A 24,166-nucleotide genomic window follows, 5' to 3' on the forward strand; every position below is an offset into this window, starting at 1 on the left:
TTGTAATTGAAACAGTGGTCAAGACAGTTGAAAGTTTGTGAAAACTCTGGAAGCAGAGTACTGCCGTGTGCTGACAAAACCGAGTAAGTCCATTTTTTTCAAAAATGATATTTTTTGTTCATCAAAGCTTAGAAATTAAGGCGCACCTTATGTGTAAAGTGTGACTTTGTGAAATAAATAGATAAGGAGATATAAAAAAGTAAGTCCACACCTTAAAAACTGTTTAAATTACATCTGCTATGTGCTGACAAAACCGAGTAAGTCCATTTTTTCCCAAAAATGATATCTTTTTGTTCATCAAAACTAAGAAATCACGAAGCAGCCTGTGTGTAAATTTTGACTTTGTAAAATAAATAGATAAGGAGATATAGAAAAGTAAGTCCACAACTTCAAACATTTCTCCAAAAAAATTACATGTCAATTTTCTGGCAAAACCAAGTAAGTCCATCCACCAATCACAAGAACCTTTATGACGCTATAACCAATCAGAATGCAATGTTTTTGCCAGTATGACGTCAAAGTCAATCCGAATATTCTTGCGGCATTTTACTTGTTAGTAGGGGTGCTAGTTTTGGTGCAAGCGAGAGAGAGAGAGAGAGAGAGAGAGAGAGAGAGAGAGAGAGAGAGAGAGAGAGAGAGAGAGAGAGAGAGAGAGAGAGAGAGAGACTAAACAGGGAGAGAGTGAGAGAGGGGAAAGAAATCAGGTCCGAGGGGGGGGGGGGGGGATGGAGGGAGAGAGAGAAATAAAGGGAAAGAGGAATTAGGGAGGGAGGAAGAGAGTAAGAGGGAGAGAGATAGCGAGAGAGGTAGAGAGGGATAGAAAGAGAGATGGAGGGAGGAAAAGAGAGAGATAGGGAGGGATAGAGGGAGGGAGAGAGAGAGAGAGAGACAAGGATCGTCAGGAGAATTATATATAGATAGAGAAGAAAAATGTTTAAAATAAAACGTCATAAGGTGACGTCATTATGTCTCGCCTTATCGAAAGAGGTCATTTGTGTGTTCTAAACTTTAAATGACGTCATTTGTGGGTTCTAAACTTAAAATGACGTATTTTCTGTATGGGTCGTCTGACAAGAATTTTAAAACTATCATAAAAGGAAAATTGGGAACCCCTTGGACTTACTTGGTTTTGTCAAAACATTCATGCACACTTAAAAAGTTGTTTTTGGTTGTGGACTTACTTGTTCATATCTGCTTATCTAAGCACTCTAAAAAGTAGAAATTAGCACACAAGATGCGCGTTGATTTCTTCTTTTTGATGAACAAAAAATATCATTTTGAAAAAAAAAAGACTTACCAAAGCGGAAGGTCGTGGGTTCGAATCCCGGCCGCACCTGACGGGTAATTAAGGTGAAGATTTTTCCGATATCCCAGGTCAACTTACGTGCAGGCCTGCTGGTGCCTTATCACCCTTCGTGCGTACACGCAAGCACAAGACCAAGTGCGCACGGAAAAGATCGTGCAGTCCAAAGCAGAGTTTGGTGGGTTATAGAAACACGAAAATACCCAGCATGCTTTCACCGAAAACGGCGTATGGCTGCCTAAATGGTTTTGTAAAAACGGTCATCCACGTACAAATCCACTCGTGCAAAAGAAGAAGAAGAAGCAGTTCTAAAACGCCTTCACAAAAATTGCGTCCTCGCTGTTAAAACCCGTCAATCGGGACAGTGAATGTTTCCGTACCATGTCCACACGGCATCTGAATTGCTTAATATCAATTCAAACGTGACACATCTATAAACAGATTCAGGAAACATTGACACCTGCAATAAAATCACTTTCGTGACTGTGCTAGCATTTTAATGTCCAGAAATATTTCTAAGACATCAAACCCGGGTTAGTGTTTGATTTGAATTTCAAATAATGTGATTTAAGGTTGTAACTATAGTAGTAACCGTACCACCCAAACTTACAACAACAAAACATTACCGGAACAACAAAACATGCTGTGTAGCTTAAAAAACTTGTACGTGAATAATATGTATTTTAGCAAATCTCCGCAATTGGATATGCTCATCATTCTCCAAGGCACTCAAACTAACACTCACGTACACAGTCATACACAAGAACCAGCTTTTATTCTTGACTGGACATAGTCCTTAGATCAAGACTGGTTTTAATCAGAACAAACTCACAAACGCACACATTGTTACAGGTTCGCTTCGAAAGTATCTGTCAGAATCGTACCGAAATGAGCCAGAGCGTTGTTTAGAGATCAAATAAGCAAAGGGAAGTAAGCGCTCTAATGTGCACACGACATGTGTAATAGAGTAAGCGAGAGTTATACGGAACGTTTCTCCTGGCACCTGAGAGAATAACGCATTGAAATGAACAAGCGACTTTCATTCTCAAAAAAAGCATTACTTTTTCTTCCAAATGTTTTGACAAAACCAAGTAAGTCCACTTGCTTAGATCTGTCAAATTTTTTAGATCTGATATAATGGAAAAAAGTGACAAAACCAAGTACATGTAAGTCCACAAAATGCCCAACAAAACAAAAACCATCCATCAGATCATTATCAAACTCGGGTTGTAAACGTACATTAATGCTATTTATCTTATTATCTCTGTAGGTTGATCAAGATAATCGTCACTTTTGAGAAATGTAATAAAACAGAAAAAGTCGTTTATCTCAGAACTAGGTTCAGTGGACTTACTCGGTTTTGTCAGCACACGGCAGAGTATTGAATAGTTCTTAGAAGTGTTGCTTAATTATTCTGACTTGCTCTTCCAGCTTTTGCCTTGTTCTTGCTGTTTTGCTGCTCCAAGGTGGCGCAGGTTGTGCACAGGTTGGCTTCGCAGTCCCCCGACGCCCCTTGCATTGTGCTCGGGGACTTCAACCACTGCAAGCTGAATCGAGCGCTCCCCCACTTCAAGCAGTACGTCACGTGTCTGACTCACAAGACCAAGACCATCGACCTGTGCTACGGCAACATCCGCGGCGCCTACAGCTCCAAGCCACTCCCTGGCCTCGGCAGGAGCCCCCACAACATGGTGCAGCTGGTGCCCACGTACCGACAGCGTCTGAAGCGGGAGAAGCCCATCGTGAGAGAGGTGAAGAAGTGGACCAGTGACTCGTCAGAGGCTCTTAGCGGCTGCTTTGAGTCTACAGACTGGAGCATCTTCTCTGATCCCAGCCTCGATGCGACAGCCGACGTCACCTCGGCGTACATCGCCTTCTGCGCGGACACTGTTCTTGAGACCAAGTCCTGCACAGTCTACCCCAACACCAAGCCTTGGGTAACACCGGGTTTGAAGAGGCTGCTCTACAGGAAGGGGGAGGCGTTCAAGAGCGGTGACCGCGACGAGGTGAAGGCTGTCCAGCGGCAACTTACCAAGCAGATCAGAGAGGACAAACGTCGCTTCGCGACCAAGCTGGAGAATAACTTCAGAGAGGGCAACTCCAGGCAGTACTGGCAGGACGTCCAGACCATCACCGGCTACAAGCCGAAGAAAGTCCCACTCAAGACGACGGATGAGGCGAAGCTGGCAGACGAGCTGAACACTTTCTATGCCCGGTTCGATCAGCGTGACTTCAGCGAAGAACAACGGAAAGTCATGGAGGAGGTGCTCAGCCGCCCGTCCACGCCCATCATCATCACCACCGACGAAGTCCGGTCGACCTTCAAGAAGGTCAAGGCACGCAGTGCCGCAGGCCCAGACAACATCACTGGCAGGCTTCTACGAGAATGCGGAGACTCCCTTGCCCCTGTCTACCGCGAGCTCTTTCAGAGGTCCCTCGACGAACATACCATCCCTGCAATCTGGAAGAGCTCCATCATTGTTCCTGTACCCAAGAAGCCCAATCCCTTGACATTGAACGACTACAGGCCCGTAGCGCTCACCTCCATCCCTTTCAAGTGCGCTGAGAAGTTGGTCCTTCGGAGGCTGAGGTTGGAGACAGAGGACCATCAGGATCCTCTTCAGTTTGCATACACCCGCAACCGGAGTACTGAAGATGCGATCCTGACCCTCGTCCACAACGTCTCCGCCCACCTGGAGAAGCCCTCCTCTTACGCCAGGGTCCTGTTCATCGACTTCAGCAGCGCCTTCAACACCATCCAGCCTCATCTCATGATGAGGAAGCTGCTGGAGTTCGACGTCAATCCAGTGCTGATCAGTTGGGTCTTCAGCTTCCTTACGAAGCGAACCCAGCGGGTCCGTATTGGACAAGTCTTGTCCGAGGCTGTCGCCACCAATACAGGCGCCCCCCAAGGCTGCGTGCTGTCTCCCACGCTCTTCACGCTGTACACCGCCGACTGTCGCCTCAGGGATCTTGTCAACCTGCTGCTGAAGTTTGCAGACGACACATCCCTGTCAGGTCTCATCCTGAAGAACGACGAATCGGCGTACAGACACGCAGTGGAGGAGCTGGTGCAGTGGTGCGACGACAACTTCCTGGAGCTCAACGTGAGCAAGACGAAGGAACTCATCATGGACTTCCGACGAACCAAGTCCGCCACCGACCCCATCATCATCAAGGGCGAACCAGTCGAGATGGTGGATACCTACAAGTATCTGGGCACCATCATCGACAACCAGCTCGACTGGTCGCCAAACGTGGACGCCGTGTGCAAGCGGGCAAACCAGAGGCTCTTCTTCCTGAGGAAGCTGCGGCAGTTCCACGTCGACCCACAGATCCTCCACCTCTTCTACCAGGCGACTATTCAGAGTGTCGTCTCCTTCAACCAGCTCTGCTACCACAGCAGTGCAAAGAAAGGCGACATGGAAAGGTTGGAGAAGATTGTGAAGAGAGCAGGCTCCATCATTGGCTCTGAGCTTCAGCCTCTCAGCACTCGATTCCCGAGTGTGGCGCTGAAGAAGCTGAGCATGATCCGCTCTGACGACCGCCACCCTCTGCACCAGGCGCTCGCATCGTGCGAGCCCACGCGTGAGTCATCACGCCGTTTGAGGTGCTGGCGGGCCAGGACGAACCGGATGAGGGACTCGTTCCTCCCGATGGCTGTACGACTCTACAACCAGTCCCTGTGAATGTGACAGTATGCTAGATAGACTTGAGTGCTGTAAAATTTGACTGTGAGGACTATGGGTGATGTGAACTGTGACTGCGGAAGGACAATGAGTGCTGTGAACTGTGACTTGGAGGACTATGGGTGATGTGTAGTAGGTGTGAGCGATGGTAGAGTAGAGGACGTGTGTTTGGCGGGGGGGGGGGGGGGGGGGGGGGGGGTAAGAGTGAAATGTTGACGTCTGTTTACTTTGTATGATGGGGGGGGGGGGGGGGGTTATGATGTAATGTAATGTATGATGATGTACTATGTGTTGATTGCGTATGTATGGGGGTTATGATGTAATGTATATGTATGATGATGTATTCTGTGTCGATTGTGAATGTATGGTGGGGTGGGGGGGTATGATGTAATTTAATGTACGATGATATATTTGGTGTTTGATAGTGTATGATTGTTTGTTAGTTGTAATGTTTGTGCGTGTGTTATAATGCAATATGTTATGATGTAATGTGTGATGATGTATTCGGTGTTTGATAGTGGATGTATGCTTATTAGTTGTAGATCTAGTACGATGTTTGAGGCTGTAATGTTTGTGCGGGTGTCATATGTAGCCGTACGAGGGTTCCAGTGTGTGAGTTGTGCATGGCCGGGCGCTAGAGTGCTGCATGAATGAGTAAGTGCATGTGGAGTTGTATGGCTGGGTGAATTGTGGGTTGCGTACGTCCGAGGGGCACATGTAGCCTGTGTGTCTGAAGTAGTGGGTATGTGTGCGTAAGGGTGTGTTGATATTGAACTTCAGTTGTTGCTTTGTAAATGTCTATGTATCAGTGTATTATGTCTTGCCACACACATGCCAAATTTCCTTGTATTGATGAGGACAATAAAATTTCTTGTATCTTGTATTGTATCTTGCCTGAGTTTTAGCACAGAGCAGCGTGTGTGCTTGCAGGGTACTCATTGTCAGTGTTAAATATTTCTTCCATAACCATACCAGCGACAGCTGTGCAACAGCCTATTTGAACATAATTTTGTGTGTTGCGAGTTAAGCGCATTATAACAGTGAATTATGACATGTTTCATAGGACATAATTATAGCATTCCAACCCTTTCTACAAGCTGCATTCATATCAACGATCTTCGCTTTGGCCTCTTTATTCCCAACGATTCAGTGTCTTTCCATTTCAGCAACCTGCCTTTCTGCTTGCCAATTCTTCCAGTTAATTGGTTCAACACAACCTCCCTTTTAGGCTTTTCCTGGTTATTTGAGTGAAGGCAGGCTTGGTCTCAGCTTATGGTTTCATTGCCTGAACTTCTTGTGTCGATGAAGTCTGCACAGATTCATTCCAACTTAATCATATTCTTGTCTGTTTTTAATGGGTTTTTCTCATATTTGATTTGTTATCATTAAAAAAAATTCATTTAAATACATCTGACAAGGTGCTCTTTATCAATGAGACAATTTGTTGAACAGATATGTCATATGGTCTTACAAATTTTAAGTGCTGAAGTCCATTTATGAAGGAAATTGGAAACTAGTAAAAGTAAGAATGAAAACAAATGTCATGATCCAAACTAAACATGCTTGCTTGTAGCAATTAAATGTTAGTTCTGTTGCTAGTATTTTACCATCACCTCATCAGCTTTCTCCTGAGCTTCTTCTTGTTTAATGTCGGACTCAAGCTTAAAAACATCTGTGATATGAATGATTCTTAGGGTGAACTGGCCAATTGATGGTTTTTTTCTTTCTTTTCTTCACCTTAATCATGCTTAAAGTTACTGGACTTCTCACACCCAGGTACTTGGAGGCCCTAGGGATTTTTTTCCCCGTCTTTACACCTGTTCCTTGTCCTGTTGTGCTCTCACACCGCCCCGTCCCTGCACCATCCACCTCTGAATTTCGTTCCGCTGCCAGACTTGTCGATTTTACAGATGCTCCAGAGGGGGTTGTCGGGTTGCTGCGGTAGGCTACCCTCGGAAGATGACACTGCACTTCTGCTGAGTCACTTCGACGGTGTTCAGTAGTGGGTATGTCCCAAGCTAACGACGCAGCCCACTACCTACTATGCCCCCTACTAACGACATTGACTGTTAAGTCACGGAGCCAGACGGAGTGAGCGTCCCCTCCAGAGAGCAGACCGCCACCACCCCTAGGAATTTTAGTCATGACTCGGGCATCTATCAATTTGAAAAAAATAGAAAGTTTCACTGACTTTCTTGTAAGCTGGAATCCAAAACTGCAATTTTTGTTGCAAATTAATTTGTATCACTGTCCTTGGAGGAGGTGAGCTAGGGGCCTCCCATTGCAGGTATGAATGCTTAAACACCAAAACATTTTCCTTGTGTAGTGCATACAGTTTAAACAAGAAGAGCAAACGCTCGATCGAGTCACTTTCGCAGTTCTGAATATTATATGAGGCATCAGATGGACAGGAAGAAATTGCTATTCACAACACAATGAGTCACGTTCACATAAAATTTGAGCCCGGTCACTTTTATAGTTTCCGAGAAAAGCCCAACGTTAAGTTGTGTGTTGCCGAACAGAAAAGGCTAGTTATCTCCCTTGTTTTTCTGATAACGTTCGTAAAAGGCTACAGATGTAAATACTTTGATGTAAAGAATAATCCTACAAAGTTTCAATCACATCCGATGAACTTTGTCAAAGATATAAAATGTCTAATTTTTCCTTTGACGCTGACCTGTGACCTTGAAAAAGGTCAAAGGTCAACGAAACCATCGTTAAAGTGTAGAGGTCATTGGAGGTCACGACTAAACAAAATATGAGCCCGATCGCTTTGATAGTTTCCGAGAAAAGATATAAAATGTCTAATTTTTCCTTTGACGCTGACCTGTGACCTTGAAAAAGGTCAAAGGTCAACGAAACCATCGTTAAAGTGTAGAGGTCATTGGAGGTCACGACTAAACAAAATATGAGCCCGATCGCTTTGATAGTTTCCGAGAAAAGTCCAACGTTAAGGTGGTGTCTACGGACGGCCGGCCGGACGGACAGACTAACACTGACCGATTACATAGTCACTTTTTCTCAAGTGACTCAATAAAATATTATGTCTTAACAGATCAAATGCATTATAAAATGTTCTTCACTTGCAGTTGGCCTATGACATTTTCATGGATTTTGCCAAAGAATACTCTGAGGCTAGGCCTGCATGAATTCCACATTATTTTGTTACCAGTTTTATGCTTCATATCGTGTGCTATTAAAGTTGAAAATTACTTTTTGACAAAGTGTTTGTTGTATTTATTTCATGCATTTCCATGTAGGAATGTGTTGGAGCTCCCGCAGTGGGGCACTGCGGTTATGAAATTAAAAGCCCCTCCTGTTTTTGGAACCGCAGGAGCTTTCTAGTTTGCTGTTAGGTAGATTTTTGGTTCCTCTTTCCTGTCATGCTCTCTTTTTCTTCATGAATTCTTTTCTTTTTTCTGCCTTCTTGCTCATTCACCTGTATTTTTTCCAAAAATCTCTTCTCTTGCCGCTTGTCTCGCGATTCATGTATAGCTTAATCTGTTAGTGTTCTGATGTAAGTCCAGCAGTAGATAGGTTAAGCCTATTTTAACATACTGGAAACTGGTAATCTTCCAGTAGGTATTAATTTAGTTTTACTAAAGCCTGCTGGGACACAAGTAATGGGTTAGTGCATTTGTAAACAGGAATCGCTTGACAAGTGGCCCCCTTCATCCCCCCCTTCCTCGTCCTGATATGGCTCTGCGTAGTCGGCTGGACGTTAAGCAACAAATAAACAAACAAACAAATGTGTTGGAGCGTTGTATGTGCAAGACGTGTGTATGTGATAGTGTATGTGTGTTTGTGTGTGTGTGTGTGTGTGCATGTGTATTCTTTCTCAAAACTATGACAGACACTGAACATTTCAATTGAAACCAATTTCATATTTACAAAACATTTTTTTAAGTGTAACAACCACAATACAAGAACCCATCTACAGTTACCTAACAATGATTTAATTAAACAGTCTAGGTCCATGACAAAATCATCCAAAAAGAAAGCTGCATTCATTTGGAAGTTTGACCAAAACTTCCTGAAGTTTCTTCGAAGTATGCACCTATTTACATGTATGCATTTAGTTTTGTTCCAAAATTCCAGAGAAATGTGATTGGCAATGAAGGATTCAATGCCAATGCTTTTCTTTCAAATTCTTTTTTGAAAATTATTAAGGAATGACCCTGCAGAACTTTAGTGATAAAAATACAGTTGAACCCCCCCTTTAAGACCTCCTAAATCGGAGAAAACTAAAAGATCAAAATCTAAATCGCTATGATCACAGTAGAAATGTATCTTCTATTCAGCACCCTTACTTTAGAGGCCTGTCGAACTTCCTTTTCTACATGTATAGCAAATTACACGAGCTCAAAATCTGAAAGGCTATGAACATAGTAAAACGGTTTCTTCTAATTCTTTACAGTACCCTTGGAAGTAAGGGAATATTTGTCTTTTCGTAATCTCTTGCAGCCAACCAAGACTCTCAGATTGCACACTATTACGTTTTGTTTTTCACAAAGACTTTCTAGATGGATGTTTTTATGCTTTTTTTCCTTTTCTACACAATTTCAAGGATATATCATGCCTGTGTTGAGATTCATGCGAATGTGTGCGCTGCAGACAATTATCTGAGCTGAAGATTAAATTCCATAATAAATGTATATTCCCAGCATACAGCACCAATAGTACTTAGTCATTAGTTGAACAAGAATCACCATTTATGTTTTACACAAACGCTTTTTTAAGTTAACTTGAAAATCAAAGTCACCAAATCACAGCCTTGATGCAAGAAATGCATAACAACATACACTATAACATTATCAAACCACAGGCACACAACTACAGACACTCTGGTTCACAAAATGTTTCATGTACACAAGATGCACACAAAAAGCTGACGTTATAACAATATACACTAACAATGTCAACCACAGGCATACGCTTGCAGACAACCTCTGATTCAGACGATCTTCAAGCACACCTGATGGAGACACAATGCATTATGTTAACAACGTATGTTAACAATGTCAGCCATATATACACACTTGCAGACAATTCTCTGATTCAGACAATCTTGAAGTTATGTTCGCATATGTTCATACATTAACAACGTCGGCCATAGGCACACACTTGCAGACATGACCATCAGGCACACAACCCCAGATAACCTCTGAATCAGACAATCTTCAAGTTATGCTTAACATATGTTAACACGCATATGTTTCTTCATTAACAATGTCAGAAATAGGCACACGCTTGCAGACAGACATAACCACCAGGCACACAACAGGGCCGGACCAAGTTCGTTTGAGGGGGGGGTTCCAACTGAAGGCAGGGGTCCAAAGTCCACATTTTTTTCTCTCTGAGAGGTACATTGGATGGCCGGGGGGGGGGGGGGGGGGGGGGGGGGGGGGGTCCGGAACCCCAGGAACCCCCCCCCAGATCCGGCCCTGCACAACCCCAGAGAACCTCTGAATCAGACAATCTTCCAGTTATGCTGAACAATGATAGCAATAGGTACACACATGCAGACATAACCACCAGGCACACAACCACAATCTCTGAATCGGACAATCTTCCAGTTATGCTGCATGAACGCCTCTCGCACACACAAAGCCACAACTTAATCTCACAGTTACACAAAAACATTTTCTCATATCACATGGTCCCCGAAATGTTGCATAAACAGAAGTCCAAGTTCTAAAGAAACTTTAAGCCCGTTTAACACATTGAATATTCATTCTAAGCTTCCTAGAATCACACAATCATCCCAGAAGCTGCCCTGGGATGATAGAAATACAAGACTTCAATCAATCAATCAATCAATGACGCTTATATCGCGCATATTCCGTGGGTACAGTTCTAGGCGCTCTGCAGTGATGCCGTGTGAGATGAAATTTTATACGGCCAGTAGATTGCAGCCATTTCGGCGCATATTTACCTTTCACGACCTATTATTCCAAGTCACACGGGTATAGGTAGACAATTATTAACTGTGCCTAAGCAATTTTGCCAGGAAAGACCCTTTTGTCAATCGTGGGATCTTTAACGTGCACACCCAATGTAGTGTACACGGGGGGAGGGTTCGGACACCGAAGAGAGTCTGCACACAAAGTTGACTCTGAAATAAATTTCCGCCGAACCTGGGATCGAACTCACGCTGACAGCGGCCAACTGAATACAAATCCAGCGCGCTACCAACTGAGCTATATCCCCGCCCGACTTGTTGGAGAGACAGAAGATATCAGGAGATTTATAAAATTATGACAAGTTTGCCTTAGTAAGTGAAGTCTAATTGTAGTTTTATCGACCACAATGTAGAGAGGTTAGGGATTACACGAAACACCCCCAGCTGGACCTCATTTTGACAATTTCCCGCGATCGCTCTCATGTAACCCAACTCCTCTCGGAATTGTGGGAAATAAAAATAGTAAGTTGGGAGGGAGGGATTAGGACAAAGACTGGCGCATGGTGGCGGGGGCGAGCAGCAAGTTGATCTGTTCGGTGCTGGGGCAGGCGACTATCAAGCGGTCCTCCTCTGTGTAGTGATCCAACAACAGCTGTGACAGCTTGCCGTAGTTCTGCTGGATGTTCACCTGTTGACACACACACACACACACACACACACACACACACACACACACACACACACACACACACATGTCCACACACACATACCCAGACATTACAATAATAATAATAATGATAATGCATACTATTTATAAAGCACGTGTATCCAGGGTTTAAACCCTGCTCAAAGCGCTGTACAATCATTGGGGGAAAAAAAATAACATAACATTATTAACAGTGCAATCACACACATATCAATGAATAACACATTGCACAGTCTATAACATAATTCCAAACAGAAGGGGTATTGTATCATGCTGGTCGAAACAAACAAGACGAGTACCAATAAGGAAAATCCAATTTTCAAATTGCTTAAATGTCAAGGAAATCTACCTGGAATTTTGGATAGAGAGGAAGATAGCTTTGCACAGAAAAAGAGACAAAAAGAAGAAAATTCGGTTTGAAAAAAAGAAGGAAAAAGCTTCAGTATATTTCTGCTGGTTTACAGCCTTGAGTTGGGTCTTTTAAATTGTGTTTGTGCTCTTATTTTTCTTACGGAGTGTACATCTAACATCTAAGCCTTCATATTAAAACAGTATCTGTGTGAATGGCAATCACCTAGACAAAATTAATGGATCTTTGTTCTGAAACCTAAAACAACAACTTTTTTTTGACAATTCTGCAAATGTACACAAATTAAACACACGAAAGCAGTACACACAGTCTTACTTTGACAAACTCAAACAACAAGAAAGGTTAATAAGTACAACTCTTAATACAGGGTGACCCCCCCTTTCAAGACCTTGCATTTTCAGATTTTTGTTTCATAACCTCTGTAAATTTACCCCAATTTTATGACTCCCTCCTTTTTAAGACCTGAATTTCACAGATTTTTGGAGGTCTTAAAAGGGGGGTTCCACTGTAAAACAAACAAGTCACGTAAGGCGAAATTACTACATTTAGTCAAGCTGTGGAACTCACAGAATGAAATTGAACGTAGTCCGCCGCTAGTGCAAAAGGCAGTGAAAGTGACGAGCCTGTTTGGCGCGGTAGCGGTTGCGCTGTGCTTCATAGCACGCTTTACTGTACCTCTCTTCGTTTTAACTTTCTGAGCGTGTTTTTAATCCAAACATATCATATCTATATGTTTTTGGAATCAGGAACCGACAAGGAATAAGATGAAAGTGTTTTTAAATTGATTTAAAAAATTTAATTTTTGATCATAATTTTTAATTTTTTTAATTTTCAGAGCTTGTTTTTAATCCAAATATAACATATTTATATGTTTTTGGAATCAGAAAATGATGAATAATAAGATGAACGTAAATTTGGATCGTTTTATAAAATAAAAAATGTTATTACAATTTTCAAATTTTTAATGACCAAAGTCATTAATTAATTTTTAAGCCACCAAGCTGAAATGCAATACCGAAGTCCAGCCTTCGTCGAAGATTGCTTGGCCAAAATTTCAATCAATTTGATTGAAAAATGAGGGTGTGACAGTGCCGCCTCAACTTTTACAAAAAGCGGGATATGACGTCATCAAAGACATTTATTGAAAAAAGGAAAAAAACGTTTGGGGATATCATACCCAGGAACTCTCATGTCAAATTTCATAAAGATCGGTCCAGTAGTTTACTCTGAATCGCTCTACACACACACACCCCCACACACACACACACACACACAGACACACACAGACACACATCCACACGACCCTCGTCTCGATTCCCCCTCTATGTTAAAACATTTAGTTAAAACTTGACTAAATGTAAAAACAAACCACAGAACAATCCTTACCTTGATAGGCCTGAAGAGAATGGCCTCCGTGTCACGGTTGGCCAGGTAGAGGGCCATGCTTCGCTGCAACGCAGGCAGACGTGTCTTGATGTTACGGTACGTCTCCGTGGCTACGTCATGCACCTTCTCTGGCGTGGCGAAGGGCTGGGTGCGCAGAACCACTCGCTGAGTTCCGTCGTCTTTCTTCATCTCCACTACTACCGTCGCCTGGAGAAGGAAAACAAGTGTGACAGTGAAAAAGAGGAGTGGAGAGAGAGAGAGAGAGAGAGAGAGAGAGAGAGAGAGAGAGAGAGAGAGAGAGTGTGTGTGTGTGTGTGTGTGTGTGTGTGTGTGTGTGCGTGCGTGCGTGCGTGCGTGCGTGCGTGCGTGTGTGTGTGTGTGTGTGTGTGTGGTGTGTGCGAGCAATTCAGTGAGCACATTGTATTTCGTTATGTTTGAATTATTGAATGTTCTCAAGCCAAGAAAGATTCCTATACACTGCACATAGTTGAAATAAAATCATGTCTTATGTCTTATGAAAAAAGAAAGGGAACAAGGGACTGCAGGTGAGAGGAACTCACAAGATAACAACAAAAATGAACTCACCAGAAAAGAGTTAGTGTCTGAATTGAATTGAATTAAATTGAACTTTATTTTACAAGGATTAAGATTTAAGGCTATGCCTTTTCTTACAATCTTTCCTTGGGACGCACAGACACACAATGATAAAATTAAAAAATTAAAAAAATTAAAAGTTAACAACAAGAGGTGGGAAAAAATTATACATGTGATGATAATGATGATGATGACGATGATGATGATAATGACGATGATGATATGATAATGATGATGAACTAGGCCCGGCAGCTGGGCTGAGGTGCACAAAGCGAATCTGGGTGCCACCCAAATGGCTTGTACGCAGCTTTGGTTTGGATTGGTTGAAACTGAGAATTGCTGTGATTGCAACCAATCAGACTGCGTGGTTTGTTCCCACCCAGTTGGGGGTGTACCCACTTCTGCTTCGTGTACCTCAGCCCTGGTCTCAGCTAATAATATTGGTCATTGACACGAGGTCACATAAGGCCAACCAGCTATTAGAGTGCAGTGGCTTCGATGTCTATTTCTGGTGAGTACATTTTTATTGTTATCTTGTTACATCTTATGAGTCTTACCCTGGACAGGAATGTCTGCAGAGGCCCAGTGAAGAGGTCAGTGACATGCTTGATGAAGTCCTCACACGTTGTCTTCAGCTGTTGGTCCACGTCACGCTTGGAGTCAATAAACATCTCCGTCACTTGGGGGGTGCCCTGTTCACATACAACAATTATCGTTTTGTTTAATTTACTTTTTTTTTCAATCATAATTCTTTTGTTCTGGAATATGTACAAGAGGAACAAATTTATTAACTGTGTATTGGAAAAGACACACACGCAGACACACATGCAACAGACTCGCACACAAACATTTGTATTCACACACACACACACATCTGTACATGTATAATCCCACGCATGCATGCACGCACGCACGCACGCACGCACACACACACACACACACACACACACACACACACACACACAGACTGCCAGGTATAAACAATCATGTTTAACATGTCTGACTTACATATACAAGCAGGCTTGTATTAATCTGTATCAATAAATTAATAATTGCATTGAAATATAAGGGTCAGCACAAGTTGCTTACCTCCAAAACAAACTGCAGCAGTGAATTGGTGCTGTTCATGGCAAACAGCTGGGACTTATGGTTCATGAGCGAGTAGGCTGCATCTGTAACACAAACCTCACCGCTGTCAACAACATCTACATGCATACTACGGTGGAACCCCCCTTTTAAGACCTAAAAAACCCTGAGAAAAGTGGGTCTTTAAATTCAAGGAGGGAGTCTTCTTCTTCTTCTTCTTCTTCTTCTGCGTTCGTGGGCTGAAACTTCCACGTACACTCGTGTTTTTTGCACGAGTGGAATTTTACGTGTATGACCGTTTTTTAACCCGCCATTTAGGCAGCCATACGCCGTTTTCGGAGGAAGCATGCTGGGTATTTTCGTGTTTCTATAACCCACCGAACTCTGACATGGATTACAGGATCTTTTTCGTGCGCACTTGGTCTTGTGCTTGCGTGTACACACGGGGGGTGTTCGGACACCGAGGAGAGTCTGCACACAAAGTTGACTCTGAGAAATAAATCTCTCGCCGAACGTGGGGACGAACTCACGCTGACAGCGGCCAACTGGATACAAATCCATGGGTGAAAGCTATGAAAATCAAATTGACTGAAAATTTTTTGAGGCAGGGGTCCAGGGGCCGCCCAGGCCCTGGCGGGGTACGGGGTTAGGGGGTCCAGGGGGGCAACGCCCCCCGGCCAAAAACGAATTTTTGCATTATACATTGTGATTTTGTGGCCTTTCCTGGCAAAAAAATACACTTTTTGTCACTATCATGCAGGTCAAAAAAATACCTTCAGATTCTAATGATATGGTAAAAAGGGTAAACAAAATCAAAACAATTCACAGAAGTAATCATTTATCTTTTGTATCTTTTCACACTTGCATCTTCCAACACAACGACACAATTGATAACAATTAACATTGACAACAGCCAATTACTAAATGAAATAGAAACTGAACAACTGAACAACTGAAATAAAAGTTCGAAATATTTAATTATAAGAAGCAAACATTGCCAGACAGGCATTGAAATAAATGATGAAACAGAATGTCACACATGCAAACAGCATGATGTAGCACTGCACAAAGTAGCAACTAAGCAGTAGCATCTCTTATAGTGCAAAGTTCTCAAGGAAAAGCACTTGAGTTTCAAGCACCAAACTTATCACACACAGTTTTAGTTTCATGAACTCCAACCAGTCCCATCGCCATTTGTTGGCTAGACCAGCATCAATAAGATCTGTCCATGCGTTTTCCGTCAAAACCGGTATCTTTGTCGCAGAAATCGTGTCACCACTTCATAATGCCTGCCAAAACGCGAGAACTTTTTTTTTATCGTGATGCAGAGCGAATCCGAAAGCGAAGAAACCTCACCTACGGGGTTTACCGCATAGCAGTTCAAAAACGCGTTCCGCTTAAAAATTTATAAAAAAAATAAAATAAAAATTTTTTTTTTTTTTTTTTTTTTTTTTTTTTTTTAATAAATATTGCGGATTGACGGAATTTCCGTCAGACTTGTTTTCAGATTGACGGATTTCAGTCAATTGACGGGCTACTTTCACCCATGCAAATCCAGCGCGCTACCGACTGAGCTACATCCCCGCCCTAGGAGGGAGTCTCAAAATGGGAATAAAGTTACTGAGGTTATGAAGAAAAAAATCTGAGTAAATTGGGCCTTGAAAGGGAGGACGTTTTTAAATTGGGGTGTCTTAAAAGGGGGGTTCCACTGTAATTCTGTGAATGTCTTTTTTCCTCGAGGATCTGAGCATACACTTGCAGGATGCTACTTCTGCAAACAAAGAGCAAGATACTGTATATTGTGGAGCAGCAGATCCTGTGCCGGAATTTACACAAACCCTGAGAAACAGTTACAAGAACGTACTATGTCGCTGTGAATTTCCCAAACTGCATCACACACTAGGGACTGGATAAGAACAAAGATCGGGATAAAGAAAGAGAGAGAGAGAGAGTGGTATCATGTATGACAGTTAATGCTCAGTGAACAAGCAAAAGAGAGAGAGAGAGAGAGAGAGAGAGAGAGAGAGAGAGTCGAGAGAGAGAGAGAGAGAGAGAGAGAGAGAGAGAGAGAGAGTCGAGAGAGAGAGAGTCGAGAGAGAGAGAGAGTCGAGAGAGAGAGAGATCAAGAGAGAGAGAGAGAGAGAGAGAGAGTCGAGAGAGAGAGAGAAAGAGAGAGAGTCGAGAGAGAGAGAGAGAGTCGAGAGAGAGAGAGAGAGAGAGTCGAGAGAGAGAGAGAGAGAGAGAGAGAGTCGAGAGAGAGAGAGAGAGTCGAGAGAGAGAGAGAGAGAGAGAGTCGAGAGAGAGAGAGAGAGAGAGAGAGAGAGAGAGCGAGAGAGAGAGTCGAGAGAGAGAGAGAGGGAGAGAGAGAGTCGAGAGAGAGAGAGAGAGAGAGAGAGAGAGAGAGAGAGAGAGAGAGAGAGAGAGAGAGAGAGAGAGAGAGAGAGAGATTCACACACACACACATTTACACAGAAAGGGAGACAGACAGACAGACAGACAGACAGACAGACAGACAGACAGACACTTATCATTTTACTGTTGGCTTTTAGGGTCACAAGAGGCAGTCACTCCCTTAACATCCATTTTCAAGTAATGAGAATTATGTTGCTAAATATAAATATAGATCGATACCCTCCTCCCCCAAACATCCCCTGCACCCCCAACATATGAGCTAAAGACAGCTGGTTACTGACAAAATCTCTCTGTTAGTAAAGCTACCCGTTCATCGATGAACACACCATTAACACAATAATTTTCAACTACAAGAAAGCTTACACAGACTAATGATTAATATTGTCACTAAAAGAAATGTTAACCAAAGCAGGTTAGTAGAATGAGTCAGATCTCAGCAAAGCATGAACAGCAAGAGCATAATTAACTTTTCACTACACTGAGTTTAGTGACTACAGCAAACATGACAGTAGCAGTCTGACTGCAAACCATACCGTACGTGTACTTATAAATTAGTACACAAAAGTGCATACAGTGGTACCTGTGATGTGTGGCCCCTCCGATGAGAGGACACCTCCTTAAAAGGACACATTCTGAGGTCCCTTTGTCTATTATCTTCGTGTACACTACATTGGGGTGTGCACGTTAAAGATCCCACGATTGACAAAAGGGTCTTTCCTGGCAAAATTGTATAGGCATAGATAAAAAATGTCCACCAAAATACCCGTGTGACTTGGAATAATAGGCCGTGAAAAGTAGGATATGCGCCGAAATGGCTGCGATCTGCTGGCCGATGTGAATGCGTGATGTATTGTGTAAAAAATTCCATCTCACACACTGCGCCTTGAATCCGAGTCTGGAGATACGCGCGCGATATAGACTTCATATAACATTATCTCTACCAAACTATACCTGTCATGACAGGCCACCTGCAATGTGGGGACACTGTTAGCTGGTCCCAAGGGTGTCCTTTCATCACAGGTACCACTGTATATCTAACTAACCAGAAGGCAAACAAATATTAGTGTGTTAACCATGGTTTAAAAACTGAACAATAAAGAAAGCAAGATGATGCTTTTATTTAGTGAAGAAAGCAAGACAATAGTGTTATGTTTTTTTTTAATAAAGTGGGCACATGGCATGATTTAAACCACATGCAATTAACAACCCAAAACACATGATTTCAGTTACATATCATTCTAATCTTCTTCTTCTTCTTGTCGTTCGCCTAGGTTACACTTGGAGTTCAGCTCTGGTTATGAAGCTGGTGGTCTTATGTAGAGCCTCCACATGTATATCATTCTAATCTTAATTAACTTCCATCAATAGCTTTTCTTTTTATTTATTTTTTTAAATCCGCAGACATGCCAGTATAAAATAGAATGTACCACAGCGCTATGATAAATGCAATGCAGGAATCTAGTCTATTTCCCACAATGTTTGCTTTGCCAAAATTCCTGTTGATAATTTTGACACAAGCTGGATGCTTCACCACCAAATTTCTAATCAACTAAGTTCCCACACTATACTAAAAGTAGTAAAACACTACCGGTATTTGAGAAGTGAAAAAGAAAAAAACAAAACCTAAAGAGACAGTACAGATGAAAGACATACAAATACAGTTTGCATGGTAATACATGTATTGTAAATGAAAACAAATTGTCAAAAAGTCTGTTGTGCATTTGTATCAGTATAGTGTCACCCACACACATATATGGTCTACACACACATGCACACACACACACATACAAACTCACACACGCATGCATGCACGCATGCACCTACACACACACACACACACACACACACACACACATGCAAACACACACACACATACACACACACACACACTGTGTGACAGACACACACACACACACACACACACACACACACACACACACACACACACACACACACACACACACACACACACACACACACACACACAATACAGAGAAGAGCATGCAACAACTTACACACACACAAATCTCAAAGATAACTTTGACACCAGAGACAAAAAATGATTCCGTGCACTCAAGCTGATATCAAACATACACTGAAGTACTCTCTCTCCTGTTGATTTCTATCGTTACATACTTCCGCAAAAATCATGCCATCAAAGACTCAAAAGTTTACTGTCCTTATAAAAACAAGGAAAATTGCCATGCAGTGTCAGGCGATCACAGACATAAAATACATCACATTTATTAAGAATTAAATCAATGAAGTCGCCTCATCATGCACAGGCTTCAGCTGCCCAAATTTATGAAGTAACTGACTATACTCTCTTGAAGTAATGGTCCAACGACCATGAACACATTTGCTTGTCTTCTTCCGTGATCAAGTTCAAAATACTTTACATAAAGCCCAACGGAGTGACAAATGGCTACACCAAAGATTGACAGTAAACACTATCTTTAGTCTTAGATTTGGACAAAGTATACACAAGGCCGAAAGAAGATGATCTGAAAGATGATTACACAAGAACATGTACAAACACGTATCTCTGATACATGCACACATTGTCCCATCTCTGTTAATAGACGACTTCTGGAAATAACTTTTGCTGCGGAAAAAAAAGAGGGCAAACAAAAACGCATGACAAAATACATTGTGCTCACCAAATCACTATTGAGTTGCGTGTCTTACAGGTGCTCGCTGACAACGTGTAGCAACACGCCGCTCGCTAGTTATTGGCCTATTCTGTCACGCAGGTTTGTTTTCCCTTTTTTCCCACAGCAAAAGTTATTTCTGAACATCGTCTATTAACTGAGTGTGCTTGAACTTGCTCATGTTGTAGAAAGCAGTTTCCTAAGTTGCTTGTAAGCTGCATATTGAAACGCTGAATTACAGACAACAATTTCAGCAAAAGGATGTACACCCTGATGTTTGAAACCCTCTATTCCAGAAAGCAATTTCAGCAAGAGAATATTGAGGTCAAACCAGCTGCCAGAACATGCACTATTTTCCCTGAAAAGCAGACGAAGTATATAAATCTCTTTTTATTTTTTACCCACATGAAAGAACAAACAGAAAAACTGACACTAGGCTGTCGGAGAGAAGCTGGAGAGAGAGGGGATTTGGGAAGAAGTCGAAGAAGAGGTTACCTCCCTTTATCAGTCTCAGCTAACATGCAGACGTCTCCCACGAAACAAACGAAAAACATCATCGTTTTCAGTGACAAGTGTGACTCATGCAAGACAAAAATATAAACGATACTAGGACAAAGATGATTCTTTCTCACCCATGAAAGCTAAGCTAACAGAGATTTATACATGTAAACAATGTCAGTGTCACGACTTCTCCAGACAACACAGAAAGCACAGAAGTTCAGGCAGCATCCCCAGCAGGCCGAAGAACCGAGTAAGACGAAACGGAAAGACACAAAGCAAAAAGTCTTACCCAGGAAAGAGTTGAGCCCCAGCCCTCCATGAGACTTTGCCATTTCTGTGAAAACAGGCGTCCGTAAGCACAAATGTCGCAGCAAAGATTATATGTAAGTAACCCTGAACTGAACTGAACTTTATTAATGATCAAGATTTTAGCCTGAGCCTTTTTTTCTTATCTGTTCTGATATAAAACAGACTAAAATATTTCATGAGGAATGATATTCATGCCGAGCCTTTTCTCCCAATTAAAATGTAAGCACAAATTATGTTAACCTGAACTCAACTGACCTGAACTTTATTTAAAAAGTATCAAAATTTAAGTCTGAGTCTTTGTAGTTTATTCTATTTCTAATCGTATCCAACAAACAAACAAACAAACAAACAAAAATAGACATTTGCTTTCGGACTTTGCTTATCTAATAGCATTACATTACACAGCTCACTAAATACAATAATCAGCTGGTGCTTTGTTGAAGTTAAGTACCAGCATCTCTGTCTATGACCCAAGACATCATACTTCCCAGAAGGAAAATAATGAGCAGCAGAAATTGATTGCAAATAAATCATTTAATGTACTGCATGTACTAGTCATGTGAATAAATAGAGAGCCATTGTTAGCAGGGGCTACATCCCGTGTGAATCTGCCTCTCTCTCTCTCTCTCTCTCTCTCTCTCTCTCTCTCTCTCTCTCTCTCTCTCTCTCTCTCTCACCCACACACACACACACACACACACACACACACACACACACACGCACATACACGCACACATACACACACACACACACACAGACACACGCACACACACACACACATACACAGCCCTCCTACCTGAACTTAAGTTCCCCATTCTGATATACTATTTTAGCAAGTTATATTTAATATTCTTATTTGGCTAATAAATTTTGTTTTATGTTTCTAGTTAAGTATTTATTTACTTATTCAGCCAGTTCTTTATTACATTATTTTGGCATTATTCAAAAGTCTGAAAAATATTTGACATAAATAAAAAGCAAATAAGCCTACAAAACCGCTCCACTCCAACTATATTTCGCGTACACTATGGCAACAACCCCAACAAAATCTTTACTTCCATCCCCATTTTGAAATATCGCAACAACAGACTTCCAGATCTATAACACGATCATATGTGTTCTCTGTTTGCATGTCTGTCCAGTGTCCTGTCCCCCCATAAAGCATATCAACTCTACCTGTCCCAAGATAGGCCAATTGGTTCTAAGAGGACGTTAAAACTAATTATCATCAACACACACACACACACACACACACACACACACAACACACACACACACACACACACACTGCACGCACGCACGCACGCACACACACAGAGTATCTATTCATTTTCTTTTGCTCAGAGTTAAATCTTCAACTCACTTTTTGTAGTTTTCCCTTAAAGACCTCATATTAAATCTTGTTTAATGATTGAAAGGAGAACACCTTTTTACTACGTTTCCATTTTGAATCCCTATTCCATTAACAATAAACATCCCTCATCCCCAAACAGAAGAAGAGACAGCAGTGCGTACACACATGCAAAGCATTAGGAGAGAGTGTTCTTTGCTTTCTATGCGAGCAGCTAAATTGTGGAGATCAAAAGCAAGGCACTGCAAACAGAACTCCCTTGCACACAAATTTAAAAGAGACAAAATTGCAGAAACGGCCTGCTCCTTTTGTGCGGATGAGACATTGATTCAATCTACAGCACATCTACGTTTGGAATATTTTCAGTTCTTCTTCTTCATTCATGGGCTGAAACTCCCACGTGCACTTGTGCTTTTTGCAGGAGTCGGTTTTCACATGTACCCTACAATTTACGCAGCCATACACCGATTTCGGGGGATCTTTTCAGTTCAAAGTCCCTCCTTCTTCTACTAAAGCGTTTAAACATTTTTGCCGTCTGATTCACGATTGCATCATGCAGACTACAAAACAAAGCATGAAGCCGATTTGATCACTTCAGTAATGTATGTTCTTGAATTGGATAGTAGGAGTTTCATTTTAATTTATTTTGGTAGTGACTGTACCAGCATCTCTGTCGATGACACAAGACATCATATTGCCCAGAAGGAAAATAATGAGCATCATAAATTGATTGTGACTGCCTTTGGGTGCTCAGAATATGTTATCTTTTCTCTGGGAGAACACACACGCAATTAGGAGCTGTAAGAAAAAGGGTTGGACCATGCACCAAAATCAATGCTGCAAAACCTGACCGCACAGAGGAACATGAGGGAAAACTTAAAAATCTTAAAAACTTCTTCTTCCACAGAGGTGGATTGCCATTTTGAGATCTGATAAACAAAGGGAAGTAAGCACTCTAAATGCATACGACATGTGTAACCGAGTAAGTGAGAGTTATTTCGGAACCATTCTCCTGGCACCTGAGAGAATAACAAGCATTGAAATGAACAAGCGACTTTCATCCTCTCTTTTATTTTGCAATTTTGAGATCCTCTTTCTCGATTGAAGACAAGTAAACTGTGCAATACTATGCTTTTGGTTGGCTATTTTTGTAATGAAAACAGGAATTGTTATGATTAAAAAAACGTGAAATAGTTGTGTACACAACATGCTTATTTAGTCATATACAGAAGTTAAAAGTCAGTGTGCAGACAAGTGGAGCACGGCGAAAATAACAAAGTGAACTCTCTTTCTGCCAGTACCTTTAAAACATGCCCTCTGCATACATTTTAAGACAAATATGACAAACAAACATAGAGACAAAGTTAGTATTGTAAACATAAAAGATTATATCTCTCTTGCCTACCGTACAGTAAAAACATGCTCTAGGCCTAAAATGTTAGACAAGCGTAAAACTGACTGGTGCATGAAGCAAAAGAATGAACAATTCTGCAGTTTGTCACTTGCATCTCCAAAGAACCCAAATTGTGCAATTTGGTGTCATCTGAGCTCCAAGTCAGCCATTAAATTCAGTTCTCAGAACCATTTTTGCCTCCCCCACTTATTTTTTCGGCGGACACTGAAGCTTTTTCGGCGGAACAACAACAAAAAATCGGCGGAAATTTGCCTTTCGGCGGACAATTCCAATGCCTGATAAACAGAGGAACCTCCCTTTTAAGACACCCCCCCCCTCCAGTTTAAGACTTCCCCCTTGTTAAGACCTTGTTTGTACAGATTTTCTGTTCATAACCTCTGTAAATGTATCTCCATTTTAAGACTCCCTCCATTTTAAGACTCCCTCCATTTTAAGACTCTCTCCATTTTAAGACTCCCTCCATTTTAAGACTCCCTCCATTTTAAGACTCCC

The 24,166-nt window shown here is 41.9% G+C and overlaps 1 protein-coding gene across 2 annotated transcripts in view; it reads right to left on the reverse strand.

Moving 5' to 3' along the window:
* Nucleotides 1–11,360: 11,360 nt before the first annotated feature.
* LOC138945391 (conserved oligomeric Golgi complex subunit 3-like) overlaps nt 11,361–24,166 on the reverse strand; it is a 30,149-nt gene continuing 17,343 nt past the window's right edge. The window contains exons 17-21 of one of the 2 annotated variants that reach the window (XM_070316824.1): nt 20,890–20,934; nt 15,040–15,122; nt 14,508–14,642; nt 13,357–13,563; nt 11,361–11,582 (exon numbers count right to left, since the gene is read on the reverse strand). In XM_070316824.1, coding sequence (XP_070172925.1) covers nt 11,436–11,582; nt 13,357–13,563; nt 14,508–14,642; nt 15,040–15,122; nt 20,890–20,934 — 617 coding nt within the window. In that variant the 3' untranslated portion in view covers nt 11,361–11,435. The remainder of the gene's footprint in view (nt 11,583–13,356; nt 13,564–14,507; nt 14,643–15,039; nt 15,123–20,889; nt 20,935–24,166) is intronic. The other variant, XM_070316825.1, reaches the window with a different exon arrangement.

Source organism: Littorina saxatilis, linkage group LG13 (assembly GCF_037325665.1).
Source record: "Littorina saxatilis isolate snail1 linkage group LG13, US_GU_Lsax_2.0, whole genome shotgun sequence".
Taxonomy (NCBI): Eukaryota; Metazoa; Mollusca; class Gastropoda; order Littorinimorpha; family Littorinidae; genus Littorina; species Littorina saxatilis.